The sequence below is a fragment of the Rhamphochromis longiceps genome, linkage group LG22 (assembly GCF_057381845.1).
Source record: "Rhamphochromis longiceps isolate RC_006_pf linkage group LG22, R_longiceps_female_GT1.1, whole genome shotgun sequence".
NCBI lineage: Eukaryota > Metazoa > Chordata > Actinopteri > Cichliformes > Cichlidae > Rhamphochromis > Rhamphochromis longiceps.
The window spans coordinates 37,544,020-37,563,199 of record NC_140577.1 but is presented as its reverse complement, the minus strand read 5'-3'; the positions used below and the strand labels follow the sequence as shown (position 1 = coordinate 37,563,199).

General features: G+C 45.8%; 1 protein-coding gene across 1 annotated transcript in view; it reads left to right on the top strand.

Annotated features, from left to right (window-relative positions):
* Window positions 1-3,733: 3,733 nt before the first annotated feature.
* The window catches only part of LOC146644493 (stonustoxin subunit alpha-like), a 231,698-nt gene continuing 216,251 nt past the window's right edge, over window positions 3,734-19,180 (top strand). Inside the window, exons 1-3 of the mRNA XM_085396003.1 lie at window positions 3,734-3,843; window positions 4,912-5,016; window positions 6,494-6,595. Coding sequence (XP_085252129.1) covers window positions 3,734-3,843; window positions 4,912-5,016; window positions 6,494-6,595 — 317 coding nt within the window. The remainder of the gene's footprint in view (window positions 3,844-4,911; window positions 5,017-6,493; window positions 6,596-19,180) is intronic.

Here is a 19,180-nt window from a genome sequence, read left to right as displayed (position 1 = left end):
TGGGAATGTATGTGAATGTTTTACTGTTATATCTTATTAGTATTTTAAGTATTCTATCTATTTTATTTATTGAATTTTATTGTTTTATTTATATTTTGATATTGCTAGGGATGATGCAATGATCGGGGACCATTCTTAATTTCGTTGTTCTCATGACAATGACAATAAAGTTTCTGATTCTGATTCTAATTGTAAAGTACATGCAAATTAACACATTGATAATCGGGCAAATTATTAACGCCAATTTGTGTCCTTCCTGTCTCATTTCATTTATTGTCTTTACATCAACCAATCAAGTCACTCCATTCGATGTTTGATCGCAATTTCTATAACTTCCGAGACCACCAACGATGATATTATTCAGCTATAAAGTGTGATGTGAACATATTTAGAACTTACCGGAATGAAAATGTCTTGAGCACACCAACTGATATCTGGAGACGTAACAGAACTTGATATCAGCTCGTCTCACGGCTGCTATCCAGGCTAGACGCCTTCGTTTGGTAATATCCGATACATGAGCTCCTTCATGTTGCTTCCAGGTTGGGAAAGCATAAAAAGACAATCCAAACTTATTCCCGTGCCGGTCGTAAGATCGAACATTGCAGCCGACCACACAGCAAGTACGAACCATGGCTATGCTTTCGCTCCTTACTTAGACCCCCAAAATGGCGGATCGGGCCAAAATCCTTTCCACGCCCACCCCCGTGACATCACGCTCCAAAGCCCTATTCTTGTTAAACAACCGAATGATATAACAGATATAATGATATGACAGAATATTTCTGACTGTCTGAGGCAAAATTGAATCAAATCAAATGGATTATAGAAATCCGTGATGATACCTAACCCTACTGAGTAGCCTAGGCCCAACTCTGACACGGAGCCATCAATCTGTTAACACTGAAAAAGCACAGTGTATCCAGAAAACACATTATATGCTGCAATAAATGCACTGCCCAACTGTCCCCTCTCCCCTCTGCCTTTCAGCAGCACACAGCAGCAAACAGGTCGTCAGAGGAGGCTGATGTGGTGATTAAGTTTAACATTGTCTACAATATTGCCAAAGAGTGGCAAAGCACTTTAATGCAGTGCCACCTGAGGGTATTCAGAGTTGCCACTTACTTGCAGAGATTTCTCCAGTTTCTCTGAGTCTGATGATGATATTATTGATGGTAGATGGTGAAAACCCAAGATTCCAGCAGATAAACTGGAGCAGCCAGGCTCCAGTTTATCTGTAGGGGGTGTGTTTGCTGTCAGTGGGTGTGTGGGCGGAAGTGTAATGCAGATGCTCCACCTCTAGTGACTACTGCGCAGACTCCAAAAGTGCAACGTGGCAGCCCTAAGCGGGAAATTTTGGCTTCATTTTTGTACAGTGGGAGGAAGTGCAGCCAGGTCGTCCATCTTTTATACAGTCATTGGTTAAATACAAGCCTCGGTTCAGAGCAGCAGGAGGAGGAAGGTGGAGCTGAGGCAGAGTGAGTGTTAACATGAATTTTTTTTTCTTATGACATACAATAATTCTGCGCTGTTCCTGTCTGTGGGTGAAGTGTGAGAGCGGTTGGCTCCTCTGAGCGCTGAGTAGAGAGGAAGTGAATTTAGCTGAGCCTCCGTTTAGTGTGAGACAGCAGGAGGAGAGTGAGAGCTGTGCTGAGGCAGGGTGAGTGTTAACACCGCTCTGACATTACTGTGCCTTTCCTAGCAGTCCTTCACAAACAGGGAACAGTCTGTCTATTCTCTCCATCTGTCAGCTGCTGCTGGCTCTTCCTCCTCCTCTTCCTCACACACTGCTGAGTTTGTCCTGATGGATATTCAGGACTGCACACCGAGCAGCATCACTGACTTTCAGCTTGTTGTGGATATATGACTGACTTTAATTATCCATAAAATCATCACAATCTCTGTAAGATTAAAGTCAACTATTGAACGGCGTATATTTTAAAGTAAAGGCTTTAAAACCAAGTTAGTACAAACATCACTAATGTCACATAACTTTGCTGACGTGTAGCCAACAGTAATGTTTTAATGTTCTTCGTTATTAAACATTCGCACATAAATAAGTGACACAATATTCAGTACTTACTTTTAAAAGTTTACTCTTCGGCCGCTCCACTTCCACCGTTTTTTTGGGCAAAATTATCCGCACCCACCGCTGCGCTATGAATTGTGGGATATATGGGACCACAAAGCGTGCACCGGACCACGCTTGATGTTTGGGGAAATTGATGGCGCATTTGGAGTACATTTCGAACTGGGACAGCCGTCGTCGCGTGGCGGTCTGGGATATGTTGGGCCACGAAGGATACACACACCCATCCTTAAAATTCAGGGAAATGAAGGATGCGTTTTGAGCAATCTTTGAGTTGGGACAGCCTTCGTCACGTCGCTGTGACGTAATCGGCCTTAAAATGCGGCCTTTAAGGCTGCAGACCCTGAGTTGGGACACAGCCATAGACTCAAGGATAGCTTTTACAACAGGGCAATAGCCCTAATCACTGGACTTTTTTTTTTTTTTTGGGGGGGGGGGGGGGGGTGACAACAATAACAATATTAATATTTATATTATATAAAAAAAAATAGGTGCAATAATAATTAATGTGAAATAATAACAGTGTACACATACACCTATTCTTCATCTTTTATTATTAAGTTAAGTTACTGTGCTGTGTTGTGTTGTTGTTGTGATTTGTCGTATCGTGTCGTGTTGTGTTGTATGTAGTGCCGACGTGGGACAGTTTTCCAATTTCATTGTACCATTGTACTATGTATGACTGTGCAATGACAATAAAGAGTTATTTTATCTTATCTTATTAGGGGGTCCATTGTCCCTCTTTGGGGGGATACTCCCACTGGGTTTAAAACTGGGACTCTCCAACACTTGCCCCTAGAACTGAAGAAGCTTCTCAGATGAGAGGTGAAACGTCTCATGTGATCAGACTATATGCTCTGAGTATTTCACAGGCTTGTCTAAATGTTCAGCAACCTGTAGACGCTCTTCAACATGCTTTTTCTTCCGTGATGGATTCTTGGAGGTGAACTTGTATACAGATGACTGTGTGCATTACCTACTGTTTTCTTTGAGACAATATGTGCTGATTCCTGGTCTTTCCACAGATGTTTCAACAGTGATTACTTGAAAATTCAGTAGTTCAGAAACTCCTCCGTAACCAAAGCCATCAGTATGTTTTAAACAATGAGGTGGTGAAGGTCTCTAGAGCGCTTGTTGGTTTTGTCCATCATGAGGTGTTTCTTGTGTGTCACTGTGGTAATGACACGCCTTCTTATATCCATTAGCTGGGACTGAACCAGCTTATGAACAAGCTTATGATCTTGTACCGTAAGCCTACAGACGGTGTGTCAGGGTCTCAGGTATTCAATGAAACCTACACAGAGTTTAACAATGACAAGAGTCCTGTTTGACCCGGGCTGCTCACAAGCAGCAGTTTAGTTTAATGAGCTCACTTCCTACACTGATCCCCAGCTTCAAAGGAGCCATGTGGGCTCCTCACCAGTATGATGATCCCAAACACACTGAGTTCCTTCATCAACCTGATCATGTACTTATTAAATAATGTGATGGTTTTGGTGTTTTTCTAAAGACTTTGAGCCTCTAAAATAACTGGTTTGGACTTTAGGGCCAAAGCTCCAACATTAGACACCCGTCAGTGTGATGCTTCCAGTACAACAGCACCTCTGAGTGTCTGTGTTTACCTCTCAGACTAACTCCAAGAAGATGGAGGAAGAGGACAGAGCAGCATCTGCAGCATCCAGCTGTATGTCTGTGAGGAGTGACGGGGTTACACAAACACCTCCACATTACCGTCGTGGACCTGCAGCAATAATGTAAGAACACTACTAACTTTATTAGTCATTTAAACATAACCATGAGAGAATCATTGATCTGTGATTGGTTAAAACTGTTTGATTTTAGGCTCAGCTTGATGCCCGGCATCAAGCTGGCACTTCTGACTGACCGGTGTTATGGCAGAGTGTATGTCAACCAGATGTGGGCCAGGTCTGGCAATGATGCACTGTTTATGTTCCTATTTTCTAGTTAGAAGACGCAAATGCCATGTTGCAGTACTATGCTGCTATGTTAACCAACGTTTCAAATGCAGGTTTGACAGGTTTGTGACTTTGCACTTTATCCAAAACCTACTAACGGTTTACTCATGTTTACCACTGGGTGGCTGTACCTCAGGAGGTAGAGCAGGTCACTTACTGATCGGAATGTTTAGTGGTTCGATCCCTGGCTCCTCCAGTCTGCATGTCAAGAGTGTGAATGTAGTTAGGAAGCACTCAGTTAAGAGAAAGTGTGTGATTGGGCAAATGTGGCATGTTGTAAAGAGCACTTTGAGTAATCCATTAGAGTAGAAAAGCACTATATAAGAATCAGTCCATTCACTGTCTGAACAGAGTTTCATCATGTTACTTTTGCACTATTATGTTCTGGCACTTATTGTTATTACATGGCTTGATTAAGGTACACATTAGGCTGACATTAGGTTTGTCTGAGGTATTCCACACACGGGCCAGCACTTGACCACCAGTGTGTCTGCAACTGGCTTTGTGCTGGCCAATGTGTGGAATACCTCAGCCAAACCAGATCTGGGCCGCCAAAGGGCCTTCATTCTTTCGGTATGTGGGCCATGTATAAGTACATTGTGTGGGCCAGATTCAATTTTGCTATGTGGGAAGCTTAAGTGAAGTCAATGCAGCAGAATAAGAGAGAAGAGCTGAGAAGAAACTGAGTTCATTCACATCAGACAGATAAAGGACCAACAGATGTTAAACTGGCTGATTATTGGCTGACCTGTCAGCGTTATGAGGCAGCCACAATATCACAGAGTGATCAGCTGATCATATGGCTGTCAGATAGAACAGATCAGTAATTGATGTTTGTGTTTGCAGAGGTAAAAGGTCACAGTCTCCAGTATCCAGCTGTGTGTCTGTGAGGAGTGACTGGTCCAAAGAAATACTTCCTCCAGTCTTCAGTAATGAAGCTGCACCAACAATGTAAGGAAACTATTATTCTGACTGTGTTGAAATCCTTCCTGTAATCCAAGAGAATCGAGTCTGCTGGCTTCATGATCATGTCAGCATGTGTGGCAGAGAAGGACCCAAATTCAAGGCTCAGGAAACATGATGGAAAAAGCTCATACATAGCTTTATTACTGAACGTGCAAAAATAAGAAAACACCAGCCAGGACCAAACCATCAGAAAGAAAGTATCACGAGGAGGAACAGTCTATTAACAGTGACAGTCTATAGTCCCTAGGTTGTTATGTTTAGCTTTTTGGTTATTAGATTTCCCCTTGTGTCTTCACCTCTGTGTATCTGTCCTTTCTCTGCCTGCACACAGCCGCTCCATGACACAGACAGATGAGGGAACGGTTGGGAACAGAGCTGAAACTAATGAGTCAGGGGAAGTATAACTGAACACAGTGCACACAGGAAGAGAGAATGTCAAAATAACACAGGAAATGACTGACACTGAGAGCCAGACTGAGACTTGTAAACTTGACAGACAGACAGAAGACAGGAACAGGAATCCAACCTATCAGCTAAGCAAACAGGGAGCTAACAACACAGAATCACCACAGGGATGTAAATAAAACACTATAACAAGAAGACGACATGATGCAGACATGATGATCCAACAACATACATACAAAACCCAAACATGCCCAAACTCAGAACCATCAGCACCTGATTTGACCTTGAGGAAGAGGTCAGAGGTCAGAGTAAGGTGGTAATTAGAATCCCTGTATATCCGTACAGGTCTGTATGTTGGCAGTAAGGAACAGAGTTTTAAACAGCTCTATAGTATTATTATCAGGTTGACCTCCAGATCAATCTGTGACCTCTTGATCTCTTCTTCCCTCTCCGTGTTCACACACCTCTCTGTGTTTAATCATTAGTTATTATTCATCTCTGCCTCTCTTCCACAGCATGTCTTTATCCTTTATCCTGTCCTTCTCCTCTCACATGCCCCCCGAGCCTGGTTCTGCCGGAGGTTTCTTCCTGTTAAAAGGGAGTTTTTCCTTCCCACTGTCACCAAAATGCTTGCTCACAGGGGGTCATATGATTGCTGGGTTTTTCTCTGTATCTATTATTGTAGGGTCTGCCTATAAAGCGCCTTCAGGGAACTGTTGTTGTGACTTAATGCTGTATAAATGAAACTGAATTGAATTGAAATTGAAGGAGAGGTCAGAGGTCAAATATGAGATGACATTTTAAATGTGTAAATAGTGTTTTCTGTACTAACATGTGCAGACAGAATGACACAAAATCATATGCTCCTTGTTTTCCTGTAAACGGCTCTGCAGCTGTTTGTAATCTAATCTGAGATTACTGTCACTGGCAGAAACCATCACATTATCTAGTTTGTTCTGTGTAGTTTTTAGAGTTACCTGAAAAATTGTAACCAGTGATTAATCAGTAATTTATGTGGATAGATTGATATATGAATGTCATGTGTTTGTGTTTGTAGAGGCCAGAGGTCACAGTCTCCAGTATCCAGCTGTGTGTCTTTGAGGAGTGACTGGTCCAAAGAAAGACCTCCATATTTCAATAATGGACCTCAGCTGACCATGTAAGAGATCTGCAAACTGTGATGTGTTCTACCAGTGACATCATACTTTTTTCCTAACAGTGGTCCGTGTACGATAATGGTAGTTTTTAATAAATTGTGTGTTTGAAGGTTTGAATGTACACATTTGTAAAAATGCCTGTGGATCATGTACATGTCTGTAATACTGCATGCACCTCACAGCTGTGAAATGAAGAAACATCTTTGACTTTCACAGGCTCTCTGTAACAGTTTGAACAGATCACATTTGTTAAACACCCGGTGAAGACTCAAACACAGACTCGCAGGCAAAAAGCAAATCTTTATTTAGGCCTGTTTCATAATCTAGAGTTTAAAAGTCAAGAAGATGATAAAGAAACCAAAATCTACAGACTTCATAGACACACAGGGATTAAAACACACTGAGACAAGAGGCCAATTGCCGCAAGCAGGTTCAGCTCTAGTTAGTTAATGCTGTGTTAAGTGCATGCATGACTAGAAAAAACGAGTCATCATCAATGGAGCTCCGATGCCCAGACGCACCATGGCATTGGGTTAATAAAGAGCAGAGGCTCCATTTTAATCTTGAGGAACAGAAATATGAACGCGTGTCACTGCTGACCATGATATTTACCATAAAAACAGGAGGAAAGTGAAGAGTCATTTAATCAATCTGAGCCACGCTGATATCACCTGGATAGCATAGTGGGAAAACTAGTTGGGATTTGAATCCAGAGCAGGGTGTGGATCCAGCAAGTGTCCCCAGGCTAGGAGACCCATGCCACCCAAGCCTTTCTCGTACTATGTGCAAAAAAATACATAACTGAAGCCTTACCAGCTCGAGCATTGCTTCGACTAGGAAAGTGTTGAGGAACCAGGACACTAATAAGAAGTGGGCTACTGGAACAACAAGCCATAAGTAGGCAAGAGACGAGAACAGGGAACTGTTCTCTGAACTGTACGCAAGTAACCTCAGCAGAAGGAGTTAGATGAAGAGGATGTTGGACCTTTGGAATCTTCAATACCTCTAGACTGACAGTGAAACAACTGGTAACTCAGTCTTCCAACATTCGGAAGAACGAACCACTATCACAACAAGAGACTGATGAGGTACAACCGAAATGCAAAGGGGAGCCAGCATGTCCGGTCAGAGGAGAGATTTCATCATCCCCACCCTCCTTCATTGGGTATCCACCTCCAAGAACAACTGGTGCACCGAAGGCGTTGAATGTGAGAGCAGCTGACCTGAAATAGAGCTCATGGCTAAGCTTGAAACCTGGTTTCTCTGTGGCTGATTACCAAGACTATAAAAAGTACCCTCTAAAGGTCTACTAGAATATGTGAATATAGCGTTACAGAAGAACCCTACTACAACCATCACTGAAACAAACCAGCTGATCTACACCATGGCAGCACTGATCCAAGAGATGCTTGGCTATAAGACTAACAGGCACAGGGAGAAGTACCCACTATGGAGAAGGAGAACAGAGGCCAAGATCAGGATAGCTTGGAGGGAAGTTAGCCAACTGTCTAAGCTACAGAAAGGTGGGATTTAGAAAGGGAGGGTCCCTAAGAAGCACAACAAGCTGCCACTACCTGGAACATCTGAGACCTTAGAAACTGCCAAGTAAAGGCTAACTACATGAAGAGCAATAGCAGAGAAAGAGAAAAGCCAGGAGTGACATGTTTAGCCGCATGTTCTCCTTAAATTGCTGGCTGTCTGAGTGGTGTCCCAGAAACGATGTGGGCTTCATAGATAATTGGCAAACCTTCTGGAGGAAACCTGGTCTTGTTAGGAGAGACGGCATCCATCCCACTTTGGATGGAGCAGCTCTCATTTCTAGAAATATGGACAAATTTATTAAACCCCCCAAAATATGACTATCCAGAGTTGGGACCAGGAAGCAGAGTTGCAGTCTTACACGCCTCTCTGCAGCTTCTCTCCTCCTGCTACCCCCCCAAAAAACATCTCCATAGAGACTGTGTCAGCTTCCAAAAAGACAAAAAACAAACTAAAAACCAGCAACAAACAACTTAAACATAAACAATCACAAAGAAAGAACAATACAGTATCCACATCTGAACCAAAGAGTAAAACAGTGAAATGTGGATTATTAAATATTAGGTCTCTCTCCTCCAAGTCTCTGTTAGTACATCACTGCGTAATTGCCGAGGGAATTGCAGCAGCCAATCAACCAAAGACAAAGACAGTTTTAATTCATTTGAAAGCCTGATAGGCCCACCACTCACAGGAGGCGCCGTAGGGGTTATCTGTAATGTGTGTCAGTTGGCGGCCAGTAGTGGTGGGCCTGGTGGACCGATCCCCAGCTACCAAGACTTAGCAATTGGACGTAGAAAGTCTCCTCTCTGGTGGGGACGGAGCCAGAGTTAGTGCGTGAAGTTGAGAGTTACCGGCTAGATATAGTTGGGTTCTGGAACCAGTCTCCTGGCGAGCAGCTGCACTCTCAGTTCTATTCAGTACTTTAACAATTAACAATAAAATGAGCCTTCCTCAGCACATGCTGGTTATAAATGGCCAAAAGCCCATCTTGCTAATGCCTTGAGATTTTGCTGGCAGTTTTTAGCAAAAGTCCCAACCGATTCTTTTTCTTCAGAGTCATGTTACCAAACCAAGCAGCAATACAGAAAGACTTAACAGATTCAATAAAACGTCTGTAAAACAAGGAAAACATTTCAGATTAGATATTACATAAGACAATACTTCCCTGAAAGTACAAGTTAAGAGCAGTAAAAAAATGTAGAAAACAAACAATAGAAAAGAATAAGATAAAACAGAATAGCATAGTATACAAAATAGAATAAAATACTATATACAATAGAGACAGAGACAGCAGAGAGACAGCAACCCTGGGGAAATCCACTTGAAGAGTAGCGCACATAAGAAAAAAGACTGTTCAACGTCACGCATTGTGACCTATTAGTCACAAAGTCTAGCACCCAACTGATCAGACTAGTAACAAGCTTAAAGTGATTATAACACCTATCAGCAAGTAAGGAGGACTGAATTGTGTTGAATGCAGAAGAAAAGTCAACAAATAATAATCTTCCATGAGTGTTAGGGCCCTTAAAATGCTTATACAAGAAAAAGGAGTGTGACAACAGCATCCTCCACACCTCGTCCTGTCCTACATGCAAACAGGAAGGGGTCAAGGTGATGTTTAACCTGCATTAAAATCTCCTTAATAAATATCTCATTAAAGGATTTCATCACTAAAAAAGTCAGAGCCACTGGCCTAAAATCATTCAGTACCTTAGGGGAACTGCCGTTAGCAGCTGGAACGATGACAGCATGTTTCCATATCTTAGGTACTGTCTGCAACTCCAGAGAAAGTGAAAAAATGTAATGAAAAGTCCCACTCACCTGATCAGCAAGAAGAGGTGGATGGGGAGAGGGAGGTCTTTGCTTCTCTGCTTAGGCTGCTGCCCACTTGACCCGGCCCTGGATAAGTGGAGGAAGATAGACTGATGGATGGATGGTTGGATGGATAAGCCTGATGCTTAGCCTCGTCCACCCCAGCTGTGAAACTCAGAAACCAGTCTTACTTGTTATCATCTATCGTCCACCTGGGCCTTACAGAGTTTCTGTCTGATTTCTCAGACTTCTTATCTGATTTAGTTCTGAGCTCAGATAAAATAATTATTGTGGGTGATTTTAACATCCATGTAGATGCTAAAAATGACAGCCTCAACACAGCATTTAATCTGTTATTAGACTCAATTGGCTTCTCTTAAAATGTAAAAGAACCCACCCACCACTTTAATCACACTCTAGATCTTGTTTTAAGCAAAAGACTGAGAAAGTTAAGGAATGTTCAAAAAACACCTGTTTTGAACATTCCACAGGTGAACAGATTAATTGGAAACATGATCATGATTGAGTATAAAAGGAGCATCCTGACAAGTCCATATTGCAAATTCTCTTTTGAAATCATGAATGTCATGTCCTATATCTTGTATTTGTAGTGTATTCAATTGAATATAGGTTGAAAAGGATTTGCAAATCATTGTATTCTAGTTTTATTTACGTTTTCCTGTTAAGGGTGGTGAGTTAGTGAACCCAGACGCGGACCTCTCGTTAAAGTTGAACGGTGTCTTTATTTACAGTGAAGCCAATCCACAGTTATCCACAGTGCAAGTCCCTTCAGTGCTCCTCTCCCCGTCTCCCCTCGTGTGTCCACAAAACTCCCGTGAATCAGTGAAGTCTCCCCTTCCGTCTCACCGTCTCGTTCGCGTCCTGGGAAAAGGCAAAACAGACACGATTAGCCTCCCTCCGCTATCGAACACTTTCTTTTCACTCGCTGAGCTCGAGTCACTACCAGGCTTGGTGCAATAAGATAAGATAAGATAAGATAACCTTGATTAGTCCCACACGTGGGAAATTTGTTTTGTCACAGCAGGAAGTGGACAGTGCAAAGTTATGAAGCAAAAATTAGAATACAATAAGAATAAATACAGTACACAACTGTACAGAATAGAATAAAATAAAATACTATTGTCATGAATCGCTGTGCGGCAGGCAGGAGTTGGACCCAAAATGCAGGCACTCAGGCACGAGGTTTAAACACAAAGAACTCAGCTTTATTTGCTGGCAGGAGAAAGTCATACAAAGCAAACTAAACCCACAGAGAGACAAAGGGAGATCCACACAGCATGAGGGACGACGCGACACTGACTCAGAGAAACACAGGGTTTAAATACACTGGGAAGTAACGAGGGGAATGAGACAAAGAAGGAGAGCACAGCTGGGAGAAATCAGGACTGACGAGACAAGCAAAGCAGGACACATTCACATAAGACACGGACCATCAAAGTAAAACAGGAAGTATCACACAGAGACGCGAACTTGACACAGTGGAGACAGCAACTAAGAAACACAGAGACATAAACCATAAGGCAGAGGACTCTAAGAACCGAGAGACACAGAGGGGAACTCAAACATGCAGACACAGACTACACAGAACAGACGGGACACAGAGAAACATGAAGGGCAAGGGATCGAAACTAGAAACCATAGAATAACTCACACAAGTACAATAATACAAACATCACAAGGAACTAAAAACGCTGGGTCAGGGGACCCAGGACTGTGACAACTATATACAGTAGAATAAAATAGAATAAACTATACAATAAGATAAAAATAGAATACGAATGCTATATACAACTGAGTAAAAATACAACGATGCCAGAAAAGATTATTGCACATTAGTCTTATTGCACATGTGTGGATGTGTGTGTTTGATCAGTTAAAGTCTTTATTGTGGAGTCTGACAGCAGTGGGGAGGAAAGACCTGTGAAATCTCTCCATCCCACACCGTGGGTGCCGCAGTCTCCCACTGAAGGAGCTGCTCAGTGCTGTCACAGTCTGCTGCATGGGGTGGGAGATGTCGTCCAACAGGGATGATTTTATTCACTGCAAACCGTTTTACTCTCCGCGGGAGTTTGCTTCATTCATCCTGGCCGCTGTTTACATCCCGCCAGATGCGGATGCGCAGGCAGCTCAGTGCGCACTCACGGAGCAGATACTGCACATGGAGCGGACATTCCCGGACTCTCTCATCATTGCTCTTGGGGACTTTAACAAAGCCAATCTGAGCCATGAGCTTCCCAAATACAAGCAGTATATTAAATGCCCGACCAGAGAGGAGAGGACATTAGACCACTGTTACAGCACGATCAGCGGGGCCTATCGTGCGGTGCCCCGCGCTTCACTCGGACTTTCTGACCACGTCATGATCCACCTGATCCCCGCGTACAGACAGAGGCTGAAGCTCTCCAAACCTGTCGTGAGGACCAAAAAACTGTGGAGCAACGAGGCTGTGGAGGAGCTTCGCACGTGTTTGGAGTCTACAGACTGGGACACAATGAAGGCTGCTTCTAACAGCTTGGACGAGTTTACGGACACTGTCACCTCCTATATCCACTTCTGTGAGGACAGCATTGTGCCATCACGCACCAGGGTGAGTTATAACAATGACAAACCCTGGTTTACTCCTAAACTCAAAAAGCTGTGGCTGGAAAAGAGAAAGGCGTTCAGAAGCGGAGACAGGGACTGCTACAAAGAGGCCAAGCACAGGTTCACTAAAGAAGTGGACATTGCTAAACATCAGCACTCTGAGAAGATGCAGCAGCAGATCTCAGAGAATGACTCGGCCTCTGTGTGGAAAGGTTTTAGGAATATCACCAACTACAAGCCTAAAACCCCCCACTCCACTGATGACTTGCTCTTGGCCAACACCCTCAACGACTTTTACTGCCGTTTTGACGAGCCATCAGGCAGCCTTCACACCTCCAACGGCCCCAACAATAGAGACACTTTGGACACTCATTCCCCCACCTCTCCCCCCTCCATAGAGCCAACACCACCTTCAAACACTTCACCTACAACACCCCCCTCATCACCCCACACAAAAGAGGATTTCACACCACCTCCTCCCACCACAACTCTTCATATTCATGAAGCAGGTGTGAGGAAGCAGTTTAAGAGTCTGAATGCTCGAAAAGCTCCCGGCCCAGACAATGTGTCTCCTGCCACCCTCAGACACTGTGCAAACGAGCTGGCCCCAGTGTTTTCTGGCATTTTCAACTCCTCACTGCAGGCATGTCATGTGCCTGCCTGCTTCAAGTCCTCTACCATAATCCCTGTCCCCAAGAAACCTAGGATCACTGGACTAAATGACTACAGACCCGTGGCTCTGACATCTGTGGTCATGAAGTCATTTGAGCGCCTGGTTCTCTCCTATCTCAAGACCCTCACGGCCCCCCTCCTGGACCCCCTGCAGTTTGCATATAGAGCCAACAGGTCTGTAGATGACGCCATCAACATGGCCCTACACTTCATCCTGCAGCATCTGGACTCGCCAGGAACCTACGCCAGGATCCTGTTTGTGGACTTCAGCTCTGCCTTCAACACCATCCTTCCAGACCATCTCCGAGGCAAGCTTTCCCAGATGAATGTGCCTGATCCCATCTGCCGGTGGATCACTGACTTCCTGACGGACAGGAAGCAGCATGTGAGGCTGGGAAAGAATGTCTCGGACTCCCGGACCATCAGCACCGGCTCCCCTCAGGGCTGTGTTCTTTCTCCTCTGCTCTTCTCCCTGTACACCAACTGCTGCACCTCCACCCACCAGTCTGTCAAGCTAATCAAGTTTGCAGATGACACCACCGTTATTGGACTCATCTCGGACGGGGATGAGTCTGCCTACAGGAGGGAGGTTGAACGTCTGGTGTCCTGGTGCAGCCACAACAACCTGGTGCTGAATGCCCAGAAGACAGTGGAGATTATTGTGGACTTCAGGAAGCACACAGCCCCACTCCCCCCCATCATCCTGACTGACACCCCCATCACCTCTGTGGACTCATTCCGCTTCCTGGGTACCACCATTACCCAGGACCTGAAGTGGGAGCCCACCATCACCTCCGTCATTAAGAAAGCCCAGCAGAGGATGTACTTCCTGAGGCAGCTGAAGAAATTCAACCTGCCAACACGGGCGATGATGCAATTCTACACTGCAATCATCGAGTCCATCCTCACCTCCTCCATCACTGTGTGGTACGCTGGAGCCACTATCAGGGACAAACAGAGACTGCAGCGTGTTGTGCGCTCTGCTGAGAAGGTGATTGGCTGCAGACTCCCATCTCAATGTCCCCAAGCTTCAATGTCCATACCTTGGATGTTCAGTGGTTGCAGTGGAGAATGCTTGTGCCTGCGGAAGTCTACCACCAGCTCCTTGGTTTTACTGGCGTTGATCTGGAGGTAGTTCAGCTGGCACCAGTCCACAAAGTCTTGAGTCAGTCCTCTGTGCTCCTTGTCGTCCCCATCAGTGATGAGGCCGACTATTGCAGAGTCATCAGAGAACTTCTGCAGGAAGCACTGGGTGGAGTTGTGGGAGAAGTCTGCAGTGTAGATGGTGAAGAGGAACGGAGCCAGAACCGTTCCCTGTGGGGCCCCCGTACTGCAGACGACCCTGTCTGACACACAGCCCTGAGTCCTCACATACTGTGGTCGGTCGGTGAGGTAGTCCAGAATCCAGGTAGTGAGGTGGTGGTCCACTCCAGAGTTCTCCAGCTTGTCCTTCAGAACCGAGGGAAGAATAGTGTTGAAGGCACTGGAGAAATCAAAGAACATGATTCTCACAGTGCTCCCAGCAGTCTCCAGGTGAGCGAGGGAACAATGTAGGAGGTGAATGACGGCATCATCCGCTCCAATGCCAGGCTGGTAGGCAAACTGAAGTGGGTCCAGTGATGAGCTCACCAGGCGCCGAAGCTGAGCCAGGACCAGCCGCTCCAGGGTCTTCATCAGGTGGGATGTCAGAGCCACCGGCCTGTAGCTGTTGAGGTCCTTGGGGCGTGAAGTCTTTGGCACTGGTACAACACAGGAGGTTTTCCAGAGCTGTGGGACTCTTCCCAGCCTCAGGCTCAGGTTGAAGAGGTGCTCCATCACCCCACACAGTTGGTCCGCGCAGGACCTGACCTCCCTCGAGCCGATGCCATCTGGGCCCGCTGCCTTCTTGGCCCGCTGCCTTCTTGGCCCGCTGCCTTCTTGGCTTTAATCCTCCTCAGTTCCCTCCTAACCTGGGTGGTTGAGAGAGACAGGCTGGAGCCTTGTGTTGAGTGTGTATTGGATGCTGTTGTTGGGGGTGGGGAGGAGTGAGCAGGGTGAGTAGAGGAGGTGTGAAGTGTCTGAGGTGTCAGAGGTGGAACAGCAGCAGTGGGGGTGGGTGAGTCTGATGTTGGAGACTGTCTCATGGCTGAATCAAATCTGTTGAAGAAATGATTCAGTTCATTTGCCCACCTCACATCCCTCCCAGGCAGAGTTCTGATGTTTGTGGCCTGAGATGGTTCTGAGGCCTCTCCAGACTTCACCAACGTTGTTTTGCTGAAGCTGGTTCTCCATCTTTTGCCTGTAGAATCAGAATCAGAATCAGAATCAGAATCAGAATGGGTTTATTGCCAGATGTTGAGGTTTACAACATTAGGAATTTGCTGCGGTGCTTCAGTGCAAGCAATAAGAATTAAAGTGCTATGTAGAAAGAAAGATATGTGCATGAGATATACATGAGATATATACATGAGAATAAGAATTAAGAGTGCTACGTAGAAGGATATATACATGAGTGCAGGTGGTGATCAGTGCCAGACATGAAATGATGCAGTGACACAGCGTAGGGTCATGTGTGAGTGGCGGGGACAGTCATGTGGTTATTGTTCATGTGTCCAACAGCAGAGGGGAAGAAACTGTTCTTGTGGCGAGAGGTTCTGGTGCGAATGGACCGGAGCCTCCTGCCTGAGGGGAGCAGGTCAAACAGACTGTGTCCAGGGTGAGAAGGGTCAGCTGAGATCCGGGCTGCACGCCGCAGTGTCCTGGAGGTGTACAGGTCCTGCAGAGATGGGAGTGTGCAGCCAATCACCTTCTCAGCAGAGCGCACAACACGCTGCAGTCTCTGTTTGTCCCTGATAGTGGCTCCAGCGTACCACACGGTGATGGAGGAGGTGAGGATGGACTCGATGATTGCAGTGTAGAATTGCATCATCGTCCGTGTTGGCAGGTTGAATTTCTTCAGCTGCCTCAGGAAGTACATCCTCTGCTGGGCTTTCTTGATGACGGAGGTGATGGTGGGCTCCCACTTCAGGTCCTGGGTGATGGTGGTACCCAGGAAGCGGAATGAGTCCACAGAGGTGATGGGGGTGTCAGTCAGGATGATGGGGGGGAGTGGGGCTGTGTGCTTCCTGAAGTCCACAATAATCTCCACTGTCTTCTGGGCATTCAGCACCAGGTTGTTGTGGCTGCACCAGGACACCAGACGTTCAACCTCCCTCCTGTAGGCAGACTCATCCCCGTCAGAGATGAGCCCAATGACGGTGGTGTCATCTGCGAACTTGATTAGCTTGACAGCTGTAGCTGTCCTTCCCATTCCTTATCAGTCCCCTCAGCTCTCTCTGCACCCTTTTCAACTCCTCTTTGTCTTTGGATTTGAAGGCCCTCCTCTTCTGCTTGAGGACAGCTTTAATTTCTGGGGTAATCCAAGGTTTGTTGTTGGAGAAACACCGTACAGTCCTGGTAGGTACGGTGTTATCCACACAGAAATTAATATAGTCAGTAAGGCATGTAGTAAGGCTGTCGATGTCCTCTCCGTGGTCGTCACAGATCACCTCCCACACAGTCGACTCAAAACAATCCTTAAGAGCCTCCTCGCTCTCCTCCAACCATCTCTGCACTGTGCGGGTGGCTGGTGGCTCCCTGCGCACTAAGGGCTCATACACAGGGACAAGGTGCACCAGGTTGTGATCAGATCTGCCCAGGGGAGGGAGAGGTGATGAACTGTATGCCTCTTCTGCATTGGCATACAGTAAGTCCAGTGTTTTATTGTCTCTGGTTGGGCAGGTCACATACTGGGTGAAGGTGGGCAGTGTGGAGTCCAATGAGGCATGATTAAAATCCCCTAATATTATGAGAAGGGCTCTCGGAGATTGTGTTTGCAGTCTGCTGACCACAGAGTGGAGAGAGTCACAGGCTGCATCCGCGTTGGCCGAGAGAGGGGGACATATGCTGTTATTGCGATAACATGCGAGAATTCCCGGGGCAGGTAGTACGGACACATGCTAACGGCTAACAGCTCAATGTCCCTGCTGCAAAGTTGTTCTTTCACAGTGATGTGCCCGGGTTACACCATCTGTCATTCACAAACACTGTCAGTCCCCCCCCTTTCCTCTTACCGCTCTCTCTCGTCCTGTCCGCTCGCAGCATCTGGAATCCCGGTAGTGTCACGCTCGTGTCCGGAGTTAGCGGTGTTAGCCACGACTCCGTTAGCATCATGATGCTACATTGCCGGTACACCCTCTGTGACCAGGTTAGCGACGTGAGCCCATCCATCTTATTGGGCAAAGATCTTACGTTTCCAATAATTACAGAAGGAAGAGATGGTCGATAACGTCTCCTTCTCGGGCGACGGCGCTCCTTCCCAGCACGACACCCCCATCTTTTCCTCCTCAGCTCGCTGGGAATGTCGGGTCTGTCCGCCGGCAGTACCGCTGCAGCACTAACAGCTGATCCTTACTGTAAACAAAGGATCGCTGCTCTGGATCCCCAGACACGGGTGAAAAAATTTGAAAAAAACTAAGAAAAACGACCAGAACTAGCACAAAACATGGTTGCAGAGTCTAATTACTAATACGTTAGTTATAAAAAGTTACGAGAAGAAAAAGATAAGAAAGAAAGAAACTCAGAATGAGCAGAGCTGCTGTAACAGGCTGCCGCACACGGGGGGCGCCGGAAGATGAACTCCAGCGCTGTCTGTCACTCAGCCACACCATTAAATAGCTCTGCCAACGACGGTGGATGATTGGCAGCAACTGGCGAGGAATCAGTCACAGGTGGGACAGCTCAGAGCGGCAGCACTTCCGGGTCGGAGGTCTCCTGTTGCTACGCGACTGCGTAACAATCGCAGCAGAGCCGGAGAGAAAAATAGAGCAAGAGAGAGGAGAACAAACACACACACACACAGGTCGACGGTCGGGGCACCGTCTGACCTTGACATCTACACAATTTCCCAACTTCATTGGAATTGGGGTTTTAACATATGGAATAGAAACTGCCCTGTACCAACACAGAGCAGAGCAGCTATCTGAACGCTACTCCAACAGAGGTCGATTATCTTGTTAATAATTTCACCTCCTCACTGCGTATGACTCTGGATACTGTAGCTCCTGTGAAAACTAAGGTCTCTAATCAGAAGTACCTGACTCCGTGGTATAATTCTCAAACACGTAGCCTAAAGCAGATGACTCGTAATCTGGAGAGGAAATGGCGTGTCACAAATCTAGAGGATCATCATTTAGTCTGGAGAAATAGTTTGCTGCTTTATAAGAAAGCCCTCCGCAAAGCCAGAACATCTTACTATTCATCACTGATTGAAGAAAATAAGAACAACCCCAGGTTTCTCTTCAGCACTGTAGCCAGGCTGACAGGCTCACCAACCGGACATAGTGGTGGTAGAAAAACAGAAGAAGACGGGCGTAGTGATAGATGTAGTGATACAGAATGACAGCAACATCAGAAAGAAGGACCACAACAAGCTGGAGAAGTACCAAGGTCTCACAGAAGAGCTCGAGACGATGTGGAGGGTGAAGGTAACGGTGGTCCCAGTGGCAATCGGAGCACTGGGTGCGGTGACTCCCAAGCTAAGCAAGTGGCTCTAGCAGATCCCAGGAACAACATCAGAGATCTCTGTCCAGAAGAGCGCAGTCCTAGGAAGAGCTAAGATACTGCACAGGGCCTTCAAGCTCCCAGGCCTCTGGTAGAGGATCAGAGCTTGAAGGATAGATCGCCTGCAGGGGCGAGCGGAGAATTTTATATATAAATTAATGTCTGCTTTTATTATTTATCTAACATAAATATAATTATTTATTTATAAAAATTAAATGTAAAGTCTAATAGAATATTTGAGAGTGAAGCTTAATTAGCTGATTATATTGCGTACATGATAATTTGATAAATGATGATCACTAGTTGAAGTGATATGAATAGAACATATGTGTGTTTGCAGAGGTCAGAGGTCTTGTGAACGTCTCTGCAGTAATCTAATT